The 18,050-nt window shown below is 44.5% G+C and overlaps 1 protein-coding gene across 1 annotated transcript in view; it reads left to right on the forward strand.

Moving 5' to 3' along the window:
• The window catches only part of LOC132394269 (zinc-binding protein A33-like), a 42,463-nt gene extending 28,535 nt beyond the window's left edge, over positions 1-13,928 (forward strand). Inside the window, exon 6 of the mRNA XM_059970199.1 lies at positions 13,318-13,928. Within this exon, the coding sequence (XP_059826182.1) occupies positions 13,318-13,688 (371 nt within the window). The 3' untranslated portion in view covers positions 13,689-13,928. The remainder of the gene's footprint in view (positions 1-13,317) is intronic.
• Positions 13,929-18,050: the final 4,122 nt, after the last annotated feature.

Raw genomic sequence — 18,050 nt, forward strand, 5'->3', positions numbered from 1 at the left:
GTTCCATCAGTTTACATAACTGAGACATTCACGAAATAAGTCCATAACTAGAAGGATCAGATGGGGATCTGCCACTACGGCTGCCACTTCTCATGAGGGAGGAAGATGGCCAAACCTACAAACAGGATTCAAAAATGTTAATATTTTCACAAGAGAGAATTACATACAATTACAAGTATAACTATTTCCTGTGGGTGCCTGACCTGCATTAATAAAAGACTTCTTAAATTTCATACAAAAAAACTCTACATCAGTGATAGAGCTGACTTCCAACATATCAGGGTATTCACTTAGAAACTTATCCCTGCATTGTTTAACTTCTTCACTTAAATTATCTTGATTACAAATCATAGCAAATGACAACACAACCTTCCCTGTTTCTGTAATAATCATTTTGCCCCATTAATCAATGCTGGATTTTTTTGTTCCTTTTTTTTCATTTCCATATATTTTGATAAGCTATTTTTTCTTCAGCTTTATTAATTGTATATATATAAACTTGTTGAAGTTTTGTATCATTTTATAGCTGATTATGTATCAATAAAAAGATTCTAAAAATGAAATGAAATAATCCATACAAATCCCCACACTTTCTTAATCATTCCCCAAACATCTCCGAGTTTAATATCCTTTCCAATATTACCTCAAAATGATTCCAGTAAATCACCATTTTTCTCACCATGGCTCATGTTCTTTTATTCTTAATAATGTCACTCGGAGACTGATACAGCATCACATAAAATCTTCCATTTCTCCCAATTTGCTTTACAAAAATACATCATCTCCTACAAGTGGCATCCAGTCCCCAATATAAGTCCAAGCTCAAGCTCATAAAGACGGGAAGGCTGACTGACATTCATATTATCTAATCACTGTGTGATCTTGCATTTGACCGACATACACTTCAGCCAGTGAAAACTGGGGTTAGAGGTGGGTCTGAGCTATGACAGGCCGGGTAGAAATCCGCCCCATGTTCAGTGCCTCCCCTTCCGCTCCATCACCATGGCAGAGTTCAGAGATTTGGTGCTGTCAGTGGTCGCCAGCCTGGGCATCCACAAGGATGGGCGTGTTTCCCCTTCGACACCTCGGTGAGTCCGTTCTGGCGATGTCTGTGGTAACTGAGGAAAAACGTTCTTGCAGGGAGTGAGCAGCTAGGGATGCCATATGACTGCAATGCCCAGAAAGCCCCGTTGATGACACAAAAGTGGGGTGTGTTGTGGAGAGTCTGGAGGGTTGGCAGAGATTAAAGCGGGAAATAGATAGGATGCAGAACTGGGCTGTGAAGTGGCAGATAATGTTCTACCTAAATAAGTGTGAAGTGTTTCATGTTGGCAGGTCAAATTTCAACACAGAATATAACATTAATAGTAAGACTCTTGGGCAGTGTGGAGGATCAGAGAGATCTTGGGGTCTGTGTACATACGACACTCAATGCTGCTGCATAGGTTGGCAGTGTTGTTAAGAAGGTGTCTGGTGTGATTGCATTCATCAGTTATGGGATTGCGTTCAAGAGCTGTGAGGTAATGTTCTCCTAACCTGTACTTAAGAAATTGTATTCTAACACAGCAGGGACCCCACTTGGAGTACTGTGTTCAATTCTAGTGACCTCACTACAGGAACGATGTGGATACTATAGTGAGTGTAGAGTAGATTTACAAGGATGTTGCTCTTGGATTGGAGAGTATGCCTCATGAGAATCGATTATGTGAACTTGGCCTTTCCTTCTTGGAGCAACAGAGGATGAGAAGTGACCTGATGGGGGTATATAAGATGATGAGATGCTTTGCCCGTGTGGATAGCCAGAGGCATTTTCCTAGGCTTGAAGTGACTAACATGAGGGGGCGTAGTTTTAAGCTACTTTACCTGGTCGGTACAGCATTGTTGGCTGAAGAGCCTGTAATGAGCTGTATATTTCTATGTTCTATGTCAAAGGCAGGTAGTGGGATTAGTTTAAATGGACACCAGGACAGCATGGAAAGGTTGGGCCAAAGAGCCTGTATCAGTGCCACAAGGGAGGGGTTCTGTCCCAAACATCAACTCTATTCCCCTCAGTAGATGCTGCCTGACTTGCCAAAATTCTTAAAAAGTTGCATTCTGTTCTGCTTAACATTCTGTACAAGGGATGTTTTGTGCTGGAAGACTGCAGAGGAGATACATCATGATTGAGAGGGCTTGTGTCCAGAGACCTTCAATGATAGGAGCAGACTCAGCCCATTCAGCCCATCAAGTCTGCTGCCTTCCCATCATGGCTGATCCCGAATCGCACTCAACCCCATACACCTGGCCTCTCACCATATTCTTTGATCAAGAAACAATTAACTTCCACCTTCAATGTACCCACAGACTTGGCCTCCACTGCAGTCTGTGGCAGAGCATTTCACAAAACCAGTACTCCCTAGCTAATAAAAAATTATCCACCTTACTCTGTTTGAAAAGGCAGCCCCTCAACTTTGTGGCGGTGTCCTCTAGGTCTTGATAGCCCCACCATAAGAATTATCCTCTCCACATCCACCTTATCTAGTTCCTTAAACATTGGAATGAGATTTCGCCCCCCCCACCCCCAGTATTCTTCTAATTTCTTCTGATTCCTGTGAGTACAGGCCCAAAGCTGCCAAACACACCTCATATGTTAACACCTTCATTCCCAAAATAATCCTTCTGAACCTCCTTTGGACTCTCTCCAATGACAGCACATCTTTTCTGAAATATGGAACCAAAGCTGTTGACAATACTCCAAGGGTGGCCTGACTAGTGTCTTATAAAGCCTCAACATTATCTCCTTGCTGTTATATTCATGGGACGAGATTGGACTGTGTTGACCTACAGAGGGATCTTGGAATCCGAGTTCATAACTCTCAGATAGTGGTTCCAGTGCCAGGCAGTGTTGCATCTGGAGAATTGCATTGTAATACAGGAATAATGTGGAGGTTTTGGATGGTGAGTGGATGATGCCTAACAGGATGCTGCCTGGATAAGGAGAGATTGGTTGGACAATCTAGCGGAAATTTCTTTGCTCTGGCAGAGGCTGAGGGAGGTCTGACAGACGATTACAGGAACGTGAGAGGCACAGACAGAGTGGACAGCCGGGATTCTGTTCTCTGAGCAGGAAATGTCTAACACCAGAGGGCATAAACTTCAGGAGAAAGGGGAAACACAACTTCATTGGTACTTTCTGCACTATTTAAGTATTTTGTAATTCAGTGTAATTTTGCATCTTTTCTCTGCACAGCTGCTGTTTAAAAACAAACAAATGCCAATGTTGTTAAAAACCTGACTCAGAATATTTAAAGGAGATGTGCCTGAATATGTGGAGACTGGAGGGATGTGGACCTGGTGTAGGCAGAAGGGATTGGTGTAGTAAGGCATGAGATGACTAGCTCAGATGGTTCAGAACAACAGAGTGAGCAGAAGGGCCTGTTCAAGGACAAGTACAGCAAGCAGAGCAGGTAAACTGGATAAGGTGTTCCCAGTCAGAGAACAGACTGTGACATCAGTGGATATATGTCATCATCACAGTTCTCTCATTAAAGATACTTCACTGTTGAATAAAATGAGGTTTCTGATGTTTAAAACAGATGTGGTGAATTGTACTGATCAGACATCTCGTCCTAATGAGGAAGCTAAAATAATGTGAAAGCTGCAGAAAAGTATCTTGGTGTAACTGGTTTTATGTGGGAAGCTGTAACTGAAGCTCTGATGGGTGGAGTATCTGTATCCCAGTCTACTTGTGAAGGAACATAATGGGATTAAAGATATTGCAGTGGGATGCAAGAAGCCTGAATTCTAATGGTCAAGACTTTAAGAAGTTTATTCCTGATTTGTCAGTCAGTTTCTCCCAATGTTATATGTATTGAGGAAACCGGTATTTGCACGTTTAAAGGTTTTTTTTCTGTGCAGAGTTATATTGTTAGTGGTCGTGATGGGTTGGTTGGTAGAGGGGTGGTGTTGCCAGTTTTATAAGGAAAGGGGCAGGGTGTAAAGTTGTGAAAGTGAATGAAGTGTACAAGTAACTTGTGGAAGAAATATTTGATTCAGCAGGTAGGTGTATGAAAGTGGTTAATTTTTACAAACATTGTGGAAAACTTTCAATTGATTTGTGAGAAAGTATATATAGTTCTCACTCACTAAGGGTTGTATGGTGTGGAGATTTTAATGCACATTAAAATCCCCACACCACTGCAAACATCACTGTGGGGATGTTTGCAGAATGATGGCAGTGGTTTCATTGTTGAAGATTTTCCCAACTTGTGTGCCTGAATGGATATGAGATTTATTGTTCATAGTAGTTCTGGAACTGCTACAGAATGCTGAGACAGATATGTACTTTTGCAATGAAAGGTTATGTCAAGTTGTTCAGCAAACTGCATTGGAAGTGATTCCCATTACAAATGTAATTAATAGGAGAAAGGTTGTACCATGGTGGACTGAGGAGTGTGCGGAGGCAATTAGGGAGAGAAACAAGGTGTTTAGGAACGTTAAGAAGAATCAGTCTCCAAGTGATCTTATTAAGTATAAAGGGCACAGGTCATGGTGAGGAAAGTGGTGAAGATAGTGAAAAAAAGCATAAGAACATTAGGATCAGGAGTAGGTCATCCGGCTGTATAGGTAAGTGTAAGGTGTATGGGTAGGTGTGTGGGTATGAAAATTGGTACAGCAGGGAAATGGTTAAAGAATAGGAATTTGTGGGCCTGTTATGTTGTTGGGCGATTGACCCTTGATACTACATAAGGGGAGAACAACATGTGACTCTGGTCTACCGGATAACATGCCTGAGATCAAGGTAAAAGTGCTGAATTGTGTAAAAGAAATTAATCACCTTGTCTCTAAACTATTTTTTGTACATTGTTCGGTTGTAAGATTAATAGGATGCATTGTGCCTGAGGGGGCAAAGGTCGGTTATTACAGGTCACCCGACGGTGGTACTTGCAGGTATGAAGGATGTATGTTAGCTTAATACGTGGCAAGGACTTGGACTGGCCCAAGTTAGGATTGTGTAAGCATTAGGTTGGATGCCTAGCCCTTCCTGACTGGGAGGTGGCAACAGTGCTATAAAGGTGGGCAGGTTCTTTCTTGGGCAGACCACTTGCCTGGGTCCCACCTTCTGGCCGAGCAGCTGAACTGGTGTCAAGGACCTCCACCCTAGTCAGTCTATGGCCGATCACTTGTTTCAGGGACCACACAGACGTTTCTAAGTATATTCAGCCATGTAGACTACTAGGGGGTCGCTTAAGTTAGCCCTACCTATTAGTGGTGCAGGTAGTATTTAATATAAAGCATTTCCCGCAAATCTCTGTTTTCTTCTCTGTATTAACAATAAAGTGAGTCTCAGAGGAACTACTGAGTCTGGGTCCATTTGTTAGAGCGAAACCAAACAGTTGCAACATCCACTTGTCACAGTTATTCTTATTGGGTATTAGGTTTATGAAACACTGGCCCATCAAGCCTGCCCCGCCATTCAATAAGATCATGGCTGATCTGTCTGTAAACTCAGCTCTGTCTACCTGCCTTTTCCCCATATCCCTTAATTCCCTTACTACATTAAAACCTACAGTATCTAACTGTAACTTAAATATATTTAGTGAAGAAGCCTCAACTGCTTCCCTGGACAGAGAATTCCACAGATTCACCACCCACTAGTTCTAGTCTCACCTAGCAATGGAAACAACTTTCCTACTTCTATCTTATCTATCTCTTTCAAAATTTTATATGTTTCTATAAGATTCCCTCTCATTCTTCTGAACTCCAGAGAGTATAGTCCCAGGTGACTCAATCTCTCCTCATAGGTTAACCCCTTCACCCCTGTAAACAACCTGCTGACCCTCCTCTGAACTGCCTCCAAAGCCAGTATATCCTTCCTCAAGTATGGAGACCAGAACTGCACACAGTACTCCAGATGCAGCCTCACCAGTGCCCTGTGTAGTTGCAGTATCACCTCCCTGCTCTTGAATTCAATCCCTCTAGTAGTGAAGGACAACATCCTGTTTGCCTTCTTAATAACATGTTGTACCTGCAAGCCAACTTTTTGTGATTCATGAACAAGCATTCCCAAGTCCCATTGCACAACAGCATGCTGCAATCTTTCACCATTTTAATAACAATCTATTATTATTCTTTATACTATCATTTTATTATTAATTCCAAAGTGGATGATCTCGCAGTTACCAACGTTGCATTCCATCTGCCAGATCTTGGCCTACTCACTTACCCTATCTATATCCCTCTGCAGACTCTTCACATCCTCTGTAACAAGGTTTTCTGGAGGTCATATTGTGATAATATTGGAAGGAATTGGCAGGTCAGACGTCTCCAGGAAAGGATGATATATGCTATTGTATGATCAGACATATGACTGACTGCTCTCTTGAGATAATATTAACATTTCTGAATCGTATTGCCAGGTTTGGCCATCTTCATTCCTCATGAGAAAATGGTTGTAGTAGTGCCCATTCTGAAAACTGGGAGATCCCCGTTGATCCTTCTAGTTATAGGACAATATCAGTAATGTTATGGTGACCCACTTTCCAGAGCACTCGAACCGGCTCACAAAATGGCGCGCGCCGGCAGAGAGGCCGGCCCCAAAATGTGCGCCAGGCCTTCTTCACCAGCGAGGGGAAAAGCCCCCACGCGGGAAGGGAATGTGAATTCCCGCCCGGGGAGGGTGGAAACGGGAAGGCTTAAAAGAGAGGCCGCGAAGTTTGAATAAATCTTTTACGCAACTGCAATTCACCGCCTGCGTGTCGTTATTCCAGTGCAGTGTGTCCCCGACGGCCCACTGCGACCTCACCTATCGTTCCAACAAGCAGAAGCCCAATTCCACATTCGGCAGATTACCTCGGATTCCACACATTACTACTACGTGGTGAGCTCCCTCGACAAGGAGACGGCCGCCCAGGTTGAGAAGTTCATACAGTCGCCCCCGGAGAACGGCAAATACACAGAATTCAAAGCCCTGCTCATAAGGACTTGTGGACTCTCACGGCGCGAGCGAGTTGCCCGCTTACTGCACCCGGATGGTTTGTGAGACAGGCTGCCGTTGGCATTAATGAACGAGATGCTGGTCCTGGCTGAAAGACACAAGCCCTGCCTGATGTTTGAGCAGGCATTCCTGGAGCAGCTGTCCGAGGTCATACGCCTGCTGCTGTCCGACGAGGATTTCAGCGACCCCCGGAAGGTGGCGGCCCGGGCAGATGTGCTGTGGAAAGCCAAGGAGAGTGGGACATCCGTCGCACAGATCACCAAGCCTCGCGCCCAACAGCAGACCATACCAGGCCCGACAGCAGAGCCCACAAAACCCAGAGGCAGGAGTGCGGAGGCCAACGAACAATGGTGCTTCTAGCACCAGCGGTGGGGCGCAGAAGCCCGCCGCTGTAGCTCGCCCTGCAACTTCCCGGGAAACGCCAGGGCCAGCCGCCGCTGATGGCTACGGCGGCTGGCCATCAGGATAGCCTCCTGTATGTCTGGGACAAGCAGTCGGTACGCCGCTATTTGGTCGACACCGGAGCCAAAATCAACGTCTTACCTCCGACGAGTTAGGACACCCGCAAGAGAGAACTGGGACCCACCCCGAGGGCCGCAAATAGCAGCGCAATACGGACCTACGGCACCCGTACGGTGTGGCTACAGTTCGGCTCCAGCCGGTTCACGTGGGACTTCACACTGGCCACCGTGGCCCAACCACTCTTGGGGGCGGATTTTTTCCGATCTCACAGCGTGCTGGTCGACCTGCGAGGGAAGAGACTAATCCACGCCAAGACTTTTCAAATGTTCTCCCTGGGTGAAGTCAAGATGCCCGCCCCACACCTGGACTCCACGTTGTCCGACAATGAATTCACCAGAGTCCTGGTGGACTTCCCATCAGTTCTGACTCCGCAGTTCACGGCAGCCATGCTCAGGCACAGAGTACAGCACCACATCCTGACCCAGGGACCACCCCTCAATACCCGTGTTCGAAGTCTTCCCCCGGCCAAGCTCGGACTGGCGAGGAGGAGTTCAAGAGGATGGAGGAATTGGGGATCGTACGGCGGTCCGACAGCCCATGGGGCTCCCCCCTGCACATGGTGCCCAAAGCAACAGGAAGCTGGAGACCATACGGCGACTACAGACTGAATGAGGCTACCACTCCAGACCGCTACCCCGTGCCGCACATACAGGACTTTGCAGCAAACCAGCACGGCGCAAGGATCTTTTCCAAGGTGAACCTCGTGATGGGATACCATGAAACCTTGATGCATCTGGACTACATTCCCAAAACAGCACTCATCTCTCCTTTCAGCCTTTTCAAATTCTAACTAAGGCCGTTCGGCCTAGAGAATGCCGCACAGACGTTCCAGCGGCTCATGGACGCGGTGGGACGGGACCTGGACTTCCATCTATTTGGACGACATCCTCATAGCCCGCAGTAGTCGTCAGGAGCATCTGTCCCACCTCCGTCAACTCTTCGCCCTACTAAGTGAATACGGTCGAACAATCAACCCGGCCAAATGCCAGTTCGGACTGGACACCATCGACTTCCTGGGCCACAGAATTACTAAAGACGGAGCAGCCCCTCTGCCCGCCAAGGTCGACGCGGTCCGCCACTTCCCCCTGCTCAACACATTCAAAAGTCTGCAGGAATTCGTGGGCATGGTGAATTTCTACCACGGCTTCCTCTCCTCAGCAGCCCAAATCATGCGCCCCCTGTTCACCCTGATGCCAAGTAAAGGCGAGGACATTACCTGGGACGAACAGGCCGCAGCCGCTGTCGGTAAAACCAAAGAAGCCTTGGCAAACACCGTGATGCTAAGTGCACCCCAGAACAGACGACCCTACCGCCCTCACAGGGGACGCATCTAACAAGGCAGTCGGTGGAGTGCTGGAACAACTCATCGAGGGTCGCTGGCAACCCGTGGCATTCTTCAGCAAACACCTACGACCACCCGAACTCAAATACAGTGCTTTCGACCGGGAATTGTTGGCATTTCACCTCGTTCACGGACCACAGACAACTTACCTTTGCGTTAACGAAGGTGTCCGATCCCTAGTCGTCCCGCCAGCAGCGACATCTGTCCTACATCTCCGAATACACGACGGATGTCCGGCATGTCTCGGGAAAGGACTACGTCGTGGCGGACGCACTATCCACACCTACCATCCAGGCCCTGTCCCAGGGGGTGTACTATGCAGAGCTGGCGGAGGCGCAGCAGGCAGATGATGAGAACCTTAGTTACAGAACTGGAATCTCCGGTTTGCAGCTCCAAGACTTCCCCGTAGGCCCAGGTAAGAGGACCCTACTGTGTGATGTAACTACCGGCCAACCTCGCCCCATCGTCCCGGCAGCCTGGCGGCGGCGAGTTTTCAACACTATTCACAACTTAGCGCACCCCTCCATCAGGACAACCGTCCGGATGGTAGCCAACAGGTTCATTTGGCACGGACTCCACAAGCAGGTCAGTGAATGGGCCAGTACGTGCATGCAGTGCCAAACAGCCAAGGTGCAGCGGCACACCAAAGCCCTGCCGCAGCAGTTCCACCTCACCCGCCGGCGTTTGCACCGCATTCATGTGGACATCGTGGGCCCCTGCCAGTGTCGCGAGGAGCGTGGCACCTCCTAACTATCGTAGACCAGTTCACAAGATGGCCAGAGGCAGTCCCGCTCTCCGACACTACCTCCGAATCCTGCGCCCGAGCACTGATTGCAAACTAGGTATCTCGCTTTGGTGTACCGGCCCACATTACCTCCGACAGAGGCGCCCAATTTACCTCCAGCCTGTGGTCAGCTATGGCCAGCCTTTTGGGGACACAGCTACACCACACAACTGCCTACCACCCACAATCGAACGGACTAGTGGAGCGTTTCCACCGTCACCTGAAGTCGGCTCTCATGGCCCGCCTGAAAGGGCCTAACTGGGCGGACGAACTTTCCTGGGCCCCGCTCGGAATCCGCACGGCGCCCAAAGAGGATCTGCACACCTCGTCGGCCGAGTTGGTGTACGGCGCACCCCTGCTCGTCCCAGGAGAATTCATACCAGCCCCAAGGGGGCAAGAGGAAGAACCCGCATCAGTCCTGGACAGACTATGCGAGAGGCTCGGTAACCTGGCCCCTATACCCACTTCACAGCATGGACAGAGCCCGACCTGCATACCCAAAGACACTGTAAGTTTGTTTTTGTACGACGGGGCGGACATCGGGCACCGCTACAGCGGCCCTTCGAGGGGCCGTTTAAGGTGACCAGGAACAACCCGTCCACGTTCGTGCTGGACATTGGGGGGAAAGAGGAGGTTTTCACGGTGGACCGACTCAAACCGGGCAATGTGGACTTGTCACAGCCGGTCGGAACTCAGGCACCGCGGCGCAGAGGCAGACCTCCCAAACAGAGGCCGACTCAGACTATGGACATTGGGGGGGGGGTGTATCGCCGGTTCTGGGGAGGAGGGGGTTGGGTTATGTGGTGATCCACTTCTCAGCGCACTCGAACCGGCTCACAAAACCGTGCGCGCCGGCAGGGAGGCCGGCCCGGAAAAGGGCGCCGGTCCTTGTTCATCAGCAAGGGGAGAAGCCCGCGCGAGGGACGGGACTGTGAATACGCGCCCCGCACAGCATTCCCGCCCGGGGAGGGCGGAAACGGGAAGGCTTAAAAGCGAGGCTGTGAAGTTTGAATAAACCTTTTACGCAACTGCAACTCACCGTCTGCGTGTCGTTATTCCAGCGCTGTGTGTAGCACACCGCTACAACGTCTCATTTATGTAAACTTATGGAACATATGATAATCGAGCGTTTGAATTATATTTTGGAAAAGAGAGGTAACATAGCATTTTATAATGTCAGCAAATAGATGGGATTTTAGTTTTCAGTAGCTACAAGACAAAATATGTGTTTTACAAACATGATTAATAGAATTGCACTTGATTTGAAATCATATGATCAAACTCCTGAAAAGTTGTCAGTGGTAAGATTTCTAAGCATATGGATGGATAATAAGCTGATATGGAAGCACCATATCAGTATAATAATTGATAAATATAAAGGAGCATTAAATATTCCCAGTTTTCTATGTGGGTATTCTGGGGTACTACAGTAAAATCTCTGTTGACCATTTATATTTGTTTAATTGGAACTGTTCTTGATTCTGTCTGTGTGGTTTATTGATTAGCTTCATCTTCCACTTTAAAATGTTTGCGCGTGATACAAGCATAGGCTTTAAGGTGGTGTGGTGGTGCAGTAAGGTCGTCTCCTGTTTCGGCTTTACTGGTTGAAATTGCGGAGGTTGAATTTAATGTCAATATACTGGATTAATTTGAGGTGGCAAAGAAATTATCATGCTGTTAAAGATGTGTTGGAGAACTGTTGGGAACTTCACAAGAAGAGTGTTTCTTAATTTTCAGTGCCCGTGTTCTTATCATGCTTGGAATGTGGGTTGGTTGAATTATGCAAAATGTTCCACTGTCGCGCTCTCTTTAACCCCAACCTGTTTCTTTCAATACATTTGGTTGATTTTAGGATACACGATTTAATGAAGTCTAACGATTCTGTTATGTCTGCGAATCGGTTGGTTCGGCATCTATTAAGGTAAATTATTGAGATAGGTTAACCAAAATTACAGAAGGATCAAAATATAATTTAACTGGGATTGTTGGTGTAGCTGTTTTTGTGCCTGAATTATAGGTAACGATAAAGAGACGACCTACCAGCCATTTATCAGGATATATAGCAGAATCGCTTGCCATCATTTTGGGCTTACAGTGGATTCCAGATTTGTCGGTAAATCGGGGGGAGCATGCGGCTTTGCGGATGTGTACTGATTTAGGGGTATGCCAGCGAATCTGAGTGCACAGGGATTTTGGAGTGTCGGTTGCTTTGGGGATGCACACTGATTTGAGGGTTGAATGCGGGTTTGCCGGTGAGCAGATATTTGCGGGAGCACACCGATTTGCAGATATGTGCTGAGTTGGGTATGTTGGCGGATTCGGGGGTGGGGGGAGACACTGACTTGGGGGAATTGGTGGATTTGGAGGTGTTTCACATCTCAAGTTTTTTCCGTTTATACAGCCTTTAATAATAAATGCAATATGAACTTTGTTATCTGTTCTTTTTTTTTAAAAAAGGACACAGCTAGTTTGTGAACTGTTTCAAATGACTCATGCTCTGGAATAACCCAATGTGCACATGGGTGTTTGTACTGATTTGGAACTGTGATGACTCTCAAGGCAGATGTACAGTGGAAGCATATTCAATTGATCAGACGCCTTTATTGGGACAAATTAACTCCCACAACTTTCTTTCTTTTTATAATATTTGTATTCAGAAGAAGAAAAAAGATTTACAGAGTGCAACACATAGATACATCTCAACATAACATGTGGACATTCATATATTGTAATAAAATTGATCAAAATGTCATAGCGTAACACATAAAGCTATACCACCCTGTAATCAAAATTTTAAAGATAGGTCATACATCATAAAATAATTTTTTATATATAAAAAAGTCAACCCCCTACCAACTATCAAAGAAAAAAGCTGATGGATGACAATGGATAATTAGAAAAAAATACATATTCACTTAAGAAGAGAAGATAAAAATATACATAAAATTCTGTGCACTGTTAAAACTTTATAAATTGGAAAAGTAATTTAGGAAAGGTCCCCAGATATCATAAAAAGATTGTTTCGAATTTAAGACTGTTTCTCCACTTTGTAATAAATGCAACTCTGCTGATGCCTCTTTAATTCATACATTTTGGTTTTGCCCTACAATTGAAAAGTTTTGGCGGGAAGTGTTCCATACCTTTTCACAAATTTTTAGGGTCCAATTTGACCCAAATCCCCTTACTGCTTTGTTTGGTATTATTGCAAATGAAAATATAACTTTAAATACTCCTAACCTACAGGTTTTAGTTTTTACTTCTCTTTTAGCAAGAAGAGCAATCTTGCTTAAATGGAAGGAGTCCATCCCTCCTACACATCTTCAATGGCTACGTGATATTATGTCGTATTTAAATTTAGAAAAGATCCGCTGCTCAGTCTTAAATTCGAAACTCCCACAACTGATCTTAACTTAATCACAATCTGTCACCGTGGGGATTGTGCCTGTCAGACGTTATCAGCTGATCAGCGCGGTGAAATATCCGGTCACCTCGGTGCTTCAGTTCATTAATAAAGCCGCGTCCTGAGCACAAACCAGAGGCGGCCGCAGTATCTCCAGTCGGGGTTAAAGCTCCTCACATTCACCGCCTGACCTCCCAGGTGTTTCTAAGGTAGGGACATGTTCGGCACAGTTTTGTGGACCGAAAGGCCTGTATTGTGCTGTAGGTTTGCTATGTTTCTATGTTTATTCCCAGACGCATTGTCCCATCGACCGGCAGCTCCAGGAGGTTACGATAGTGTGTGTGTGGGAAGGGGCAAAGCACCGGCCTGGATACTCGGTAGATCACTGGACCCGTCAGATGTCAGTCAAAGAACTACTCCGGAATTCCGCCCGCACATTGGTCTGTGGATATGTCCATCTATTTCGAAACACAGTCAGTCCTGTCGAAGGATCCCATCCCGAAACCTTGACTGCTCGTTTCCACGGATGCTGCCCGGCCTGCTGAGTTCCTCCAGCGTGTTAAACGTGTTGCTATCTCCATCTATTTCCCGATCCCGCCCACGGAACTCACAGCCCGTCTCTGCCACAAAGTGGCTGGGATCAAGTCGGATGCAGGTAGGGTAATCCAATGTCAATCAGACCAGTATCCGCCTCACCCTTGAATGATTTGCTAACGTGAAGAACGAGGGCGGGGTTTGGATAAACAGCGGTGAACACTCCAAATTGAAGTCGCATTCCGGCATCTAAATGGACTGGAGTGTGGTGTAGGTAATTGGGAAATAAAGCCCTCAATGCTTCCTTTTTCAAATGAAACATACATTACCCCCAAAAGTCCTATAGATTGTACTTAACAAAACACAATACAGTGCATTGAATTAAAGTTACTGCAATAATTTTAAAAAAGCTTTTATTTCTTTCTCAATCTGTTTTATTAAGTTTCGAATTGATAAACATAATAATGATAATGATACAAAGAGATCGGGATTACACTAATAACGGTTTACGTATACGGACACAAATTCCGAGTTATGTAATTTAAGCCTTCCAATTTCTTAATAACTGAACATGAAAAAGGTTCAAATGAAACCTGTTACCCGCCCCCAAAAGTCCTATAGATTCCACGTAACGAAACACAATATAGTGAATTAAAGTTACTGCAATAACTTAAGCTTTTAAATGAAAACTACACGACCCAGAATGATGTTTCCCAACACGAACGAAGACATAGTGCCAAATTCTAAGACGTGTCTATGTAATTCCTTACATTCTTGTTTTACCCCCATCCCCCATAAAGCTAACAGTTATATATTCTGTAAACGTGTCTCCTTTGAGGCCCATTATCCCAACAGTCTTGCTATAATTCTTAACCCACCAACCCCTTAGATTCTGATTAACTAAGTGGAAGGTGTTTATCCACAGCTGAGATTTTAACAGCTTTTGTAACTGAACCTTTACGTGCAGGGACCCATATGAAGGGGATATATAAAGGAATACTTTGTATAGGAAATAATCTTTGGTGAGTTTTCAACAGTAAATCTATCCTACTGCGAGAATTACCTGTTTTAAGGTTCTTCAAAACGGAAAAGGCTTCTGAACAAATGACAACTTTACACAAACAAATTTCCACCACCCACTGTAAGCCGATAATTCTACTGTATGTACTGATAAATAGCTTGTAAGTTGTTTCTTTATAGTTACCTATAGTCAATGCACAAAAAAACAGCCACATTAACATCCCAGTTAAGTTATCTTGGGATCTTCTGCAGCAATGTTTAACATAATAATTTTCCTCAAATCAACGGATTCTCAGGCATAACAAAATCCTTAGACTTGATTAAATCTAAAATCAACTAAAGGCATTGAATAAAGCAAGGTAGGGTTACTGAGAAAGTAACAGTGGGAAATGTTGCAAATCCAACGGACCCATATTCCCAACGTGTAAGAACCCAGGCAACCAAAACCAAAAACAGTCTTCTTGTGAAGTTCGCAACAGTCCTCCAGCGCACCTTTGTCAGCTTTGTCCAGAAGCCTGGAAATCTTACCACTGACACGTCTTCAAGAGTTTGATTATATGATTTCAAAGCAAGTGCAGGTCTCTTAATCCTGTTTATAAAAGACATGACTTGTGATTTTTTGCCACTGAAAGCTTAAATCCCATCTATTTGCTGACTGTTCGACATTATTAACTCTAATTGCATCCTATATTGATTTGCATCCAACATTGAAATTTCTACCTCTGATCCATAAACCATCTACATTTAGTAATTTACACACCCCAGAAACTATCTCAGAAAAAACATTATTAATCATAATATGAAATAATAAATACTATCCTAGGGGGGTCCCCAATCGCTATCTTTTAGAAACCCGAATATAACCTGCCCACCCGTACCTTCACAGGAAGTCCTAATAAATAAAACTCAGAAAAAATTATTCAATGGCCCCCGCAAGCACATTTCCAAAATTTAATCAAAAGTCCGTCCTTCCATAAATATCATTTGCCTTTTCAATATCAAAATATTTTACTATTACAATATTTATATTTAACTCTGCATTCCTAATATGATCTTCCAAACATAAAACTGAATCCAATGTCATTCTACTCTTCTGATATCCACTCTGATAAAATGCAAAATCACCTCACTTTCCCAAAATATAGCTCAAATGTTCGATTACCATAAATTCCATCAGTTTACATAAATGATACATTAATGATAGTGGCTTATAACCGGAAGGATCAGACGGGGATCTCCCAGGTTTTAGAATGGGCACTATTACAACCATTTTCCATGAGAAAGATGGTCAAACCTCCAAATACAATTCAGAAATTTTAATATTATCACAGGAGAGTTGTCAGTCATACGTCTGATCATAAAATCACATATCATCCTTTCCTGGAGACGTCTGAACTGCCAATCCCTTCCAATATTATCACAATATGACCTCCAGAAAATCTTTTTCACAATTTTCACCACTTTCCTCACCATGGCTTGTGTCCTTTAATACTTAATGAGATCACTCGAAGACTGATACTTCTCAACTCTCTTAAACACCTTGTTTCTCTCCCTAATTCCCTCCACACACTCCCCAGTCCACCATGGTACAGCCTTTCTCCTATCAATTCCACTTGTGAAGGGAATCACTTCCAACGAATTTCACTGAATAACGTGACATAACCTTCCATTGTAAAAATACACATCTTCTTCAGTATTCTGCAGCAGCTCCAGAACTACTATGAATATTAAATCTCATACCCTTTCAGACATACAAGGTGAAAAACTCTTCTTCAATTAAACCATTACCTTTATACTGCAAACAACCCCAGAGTGAACTATGTGCCTTTAAATACCCAGAAAATACAACCCTTAGCGAGCAAGAATTACATATACTTTCCAACCAATCAATAGAAAGTTGTCAACAAGTGTTGTAAAAATTAACCACTTTTATACACCTGCCTGTTGAATCAATGTTTCTACAACAGATCTCACATCCATTTCATTGACATCCACAACTCTACACCCTGCTACTTGCCTTATAAAACTGGCAACACCACCCCTCTACCAACTAACCCATCATGCCGAACGACAATACAATCATGCACAAAATCTTAATATGTGCAAATAATCAGGTTCCTGAATATATATAACATCGGGAGCATCTGACAAATCAGAAATAAACCTTAAATTCTTGAACATTATAAATCTGGCTTCTTGCATCCCACTGCAATATTTTAATCCCATTATGTTCCTTCACAAGTAGACTGGGATACAGATACTCCACCCATCAGAGCTTCACTTACAACTTCCCACATAAAAACAGTTACACCAAGATACCTTTCTGCAGCTTTCACAATTATTTTAGTTTCCTCATTAGGACGAGATGTCAGATCAGTACAATTCACCACATCCGTTATAAACATCAGAGACCTCATTTTATTCAGCAATGAAGTATATTTAATGAGAGAATTGTGATGACGACATATATCCACTGACTTCACAATCTGTTCTCGAACTGGCATCACTTTATCCAGTTTACCTGCTCTGCTTCCTGTACTTGTCCTTGAACAGGCCCCTCTGCTCAATATGTTGCTCTGAACAAATTGACCTGGTTATTTCATGCCTTACTACATCAATCCCTCTGCCTACACAACATCCACATCCCTCCATTCTCCTCACATTCACGTGGTATCTAATAGCCTCTGTTGCATCTGCCTCCATCACCACCCCTGACATTCAGTCCAGACACCCACCACGAAGGGTATGAAAAACAAAACTTGCAATGTTCATCTCCTTTAAAAATCCTGTCAGGCTTTTAACGTTATTGTCTTTCCTAAATGTTTTAACAGCAGCTGTGCAGAGACAAGATGCAAAATTACACGAAATTACAAAATAAATAAATAGTGCAAAAAGTACCAATGAGGTGGTGTGCCCCCTTTCTCCTGGTCCATGCCCTCTGCTGTTAGACATTTCCTCCTTAGAGAAAAAAAATACCAGCTCTCCATTCTGTCTATGCCTCTCTTGTTCCTGTAAACGTCTGTCAGACCTCCCTCAGCCTCAGCTGCTCCAGACAAACTAGATCCAGTCTCAGTTTATCCGAGCAGCATCCTGTTAATCTTTGTCTACTCACCTCTCATCCTCCATCGCTCCAAGGGAAAAAGGCTAAGTTCACTCAATCGATTCTCACAAGGCATACTCTCCAATCCAGGAGCAACATCTTTGTAAATCTTGTCTGCACTCTCTCTATAGTATCCACATCCTTCCTGTAGTAAAGTGACCAGAACTGAACACAGTACTCCAAGTGAGGTCTAACTAAGGCCTTCCATATTACCTCACAGCTCTTGAACTCAACCCCATGGTTGATGAATGCCATCAGACCAGACGCCTTCTTAACAACACTGACAAACTGCACAGCAGCTTTGAGTGTCACAGATCATCTGTGTATGGACACAGATCCCAAGATCTCTCTGATCCTCCACACTGCCCAAGA

This window comes from Hypanus sabinus, chromosome 1, assembly GCF_030144855.1.
Source record: "Hypanus sabinus isolate sHypSab1 chromosome 1, sHypSab1.hap1, whole genome shotgun sequence".
In the NCBI taxonomy this organism is placed as follows: Eukaryota; Metazoa; Chordata; class Chondrichthyes; order Myliobatiformes; family Dasyatidae; genus Hypanus; species Hypanus sabinus.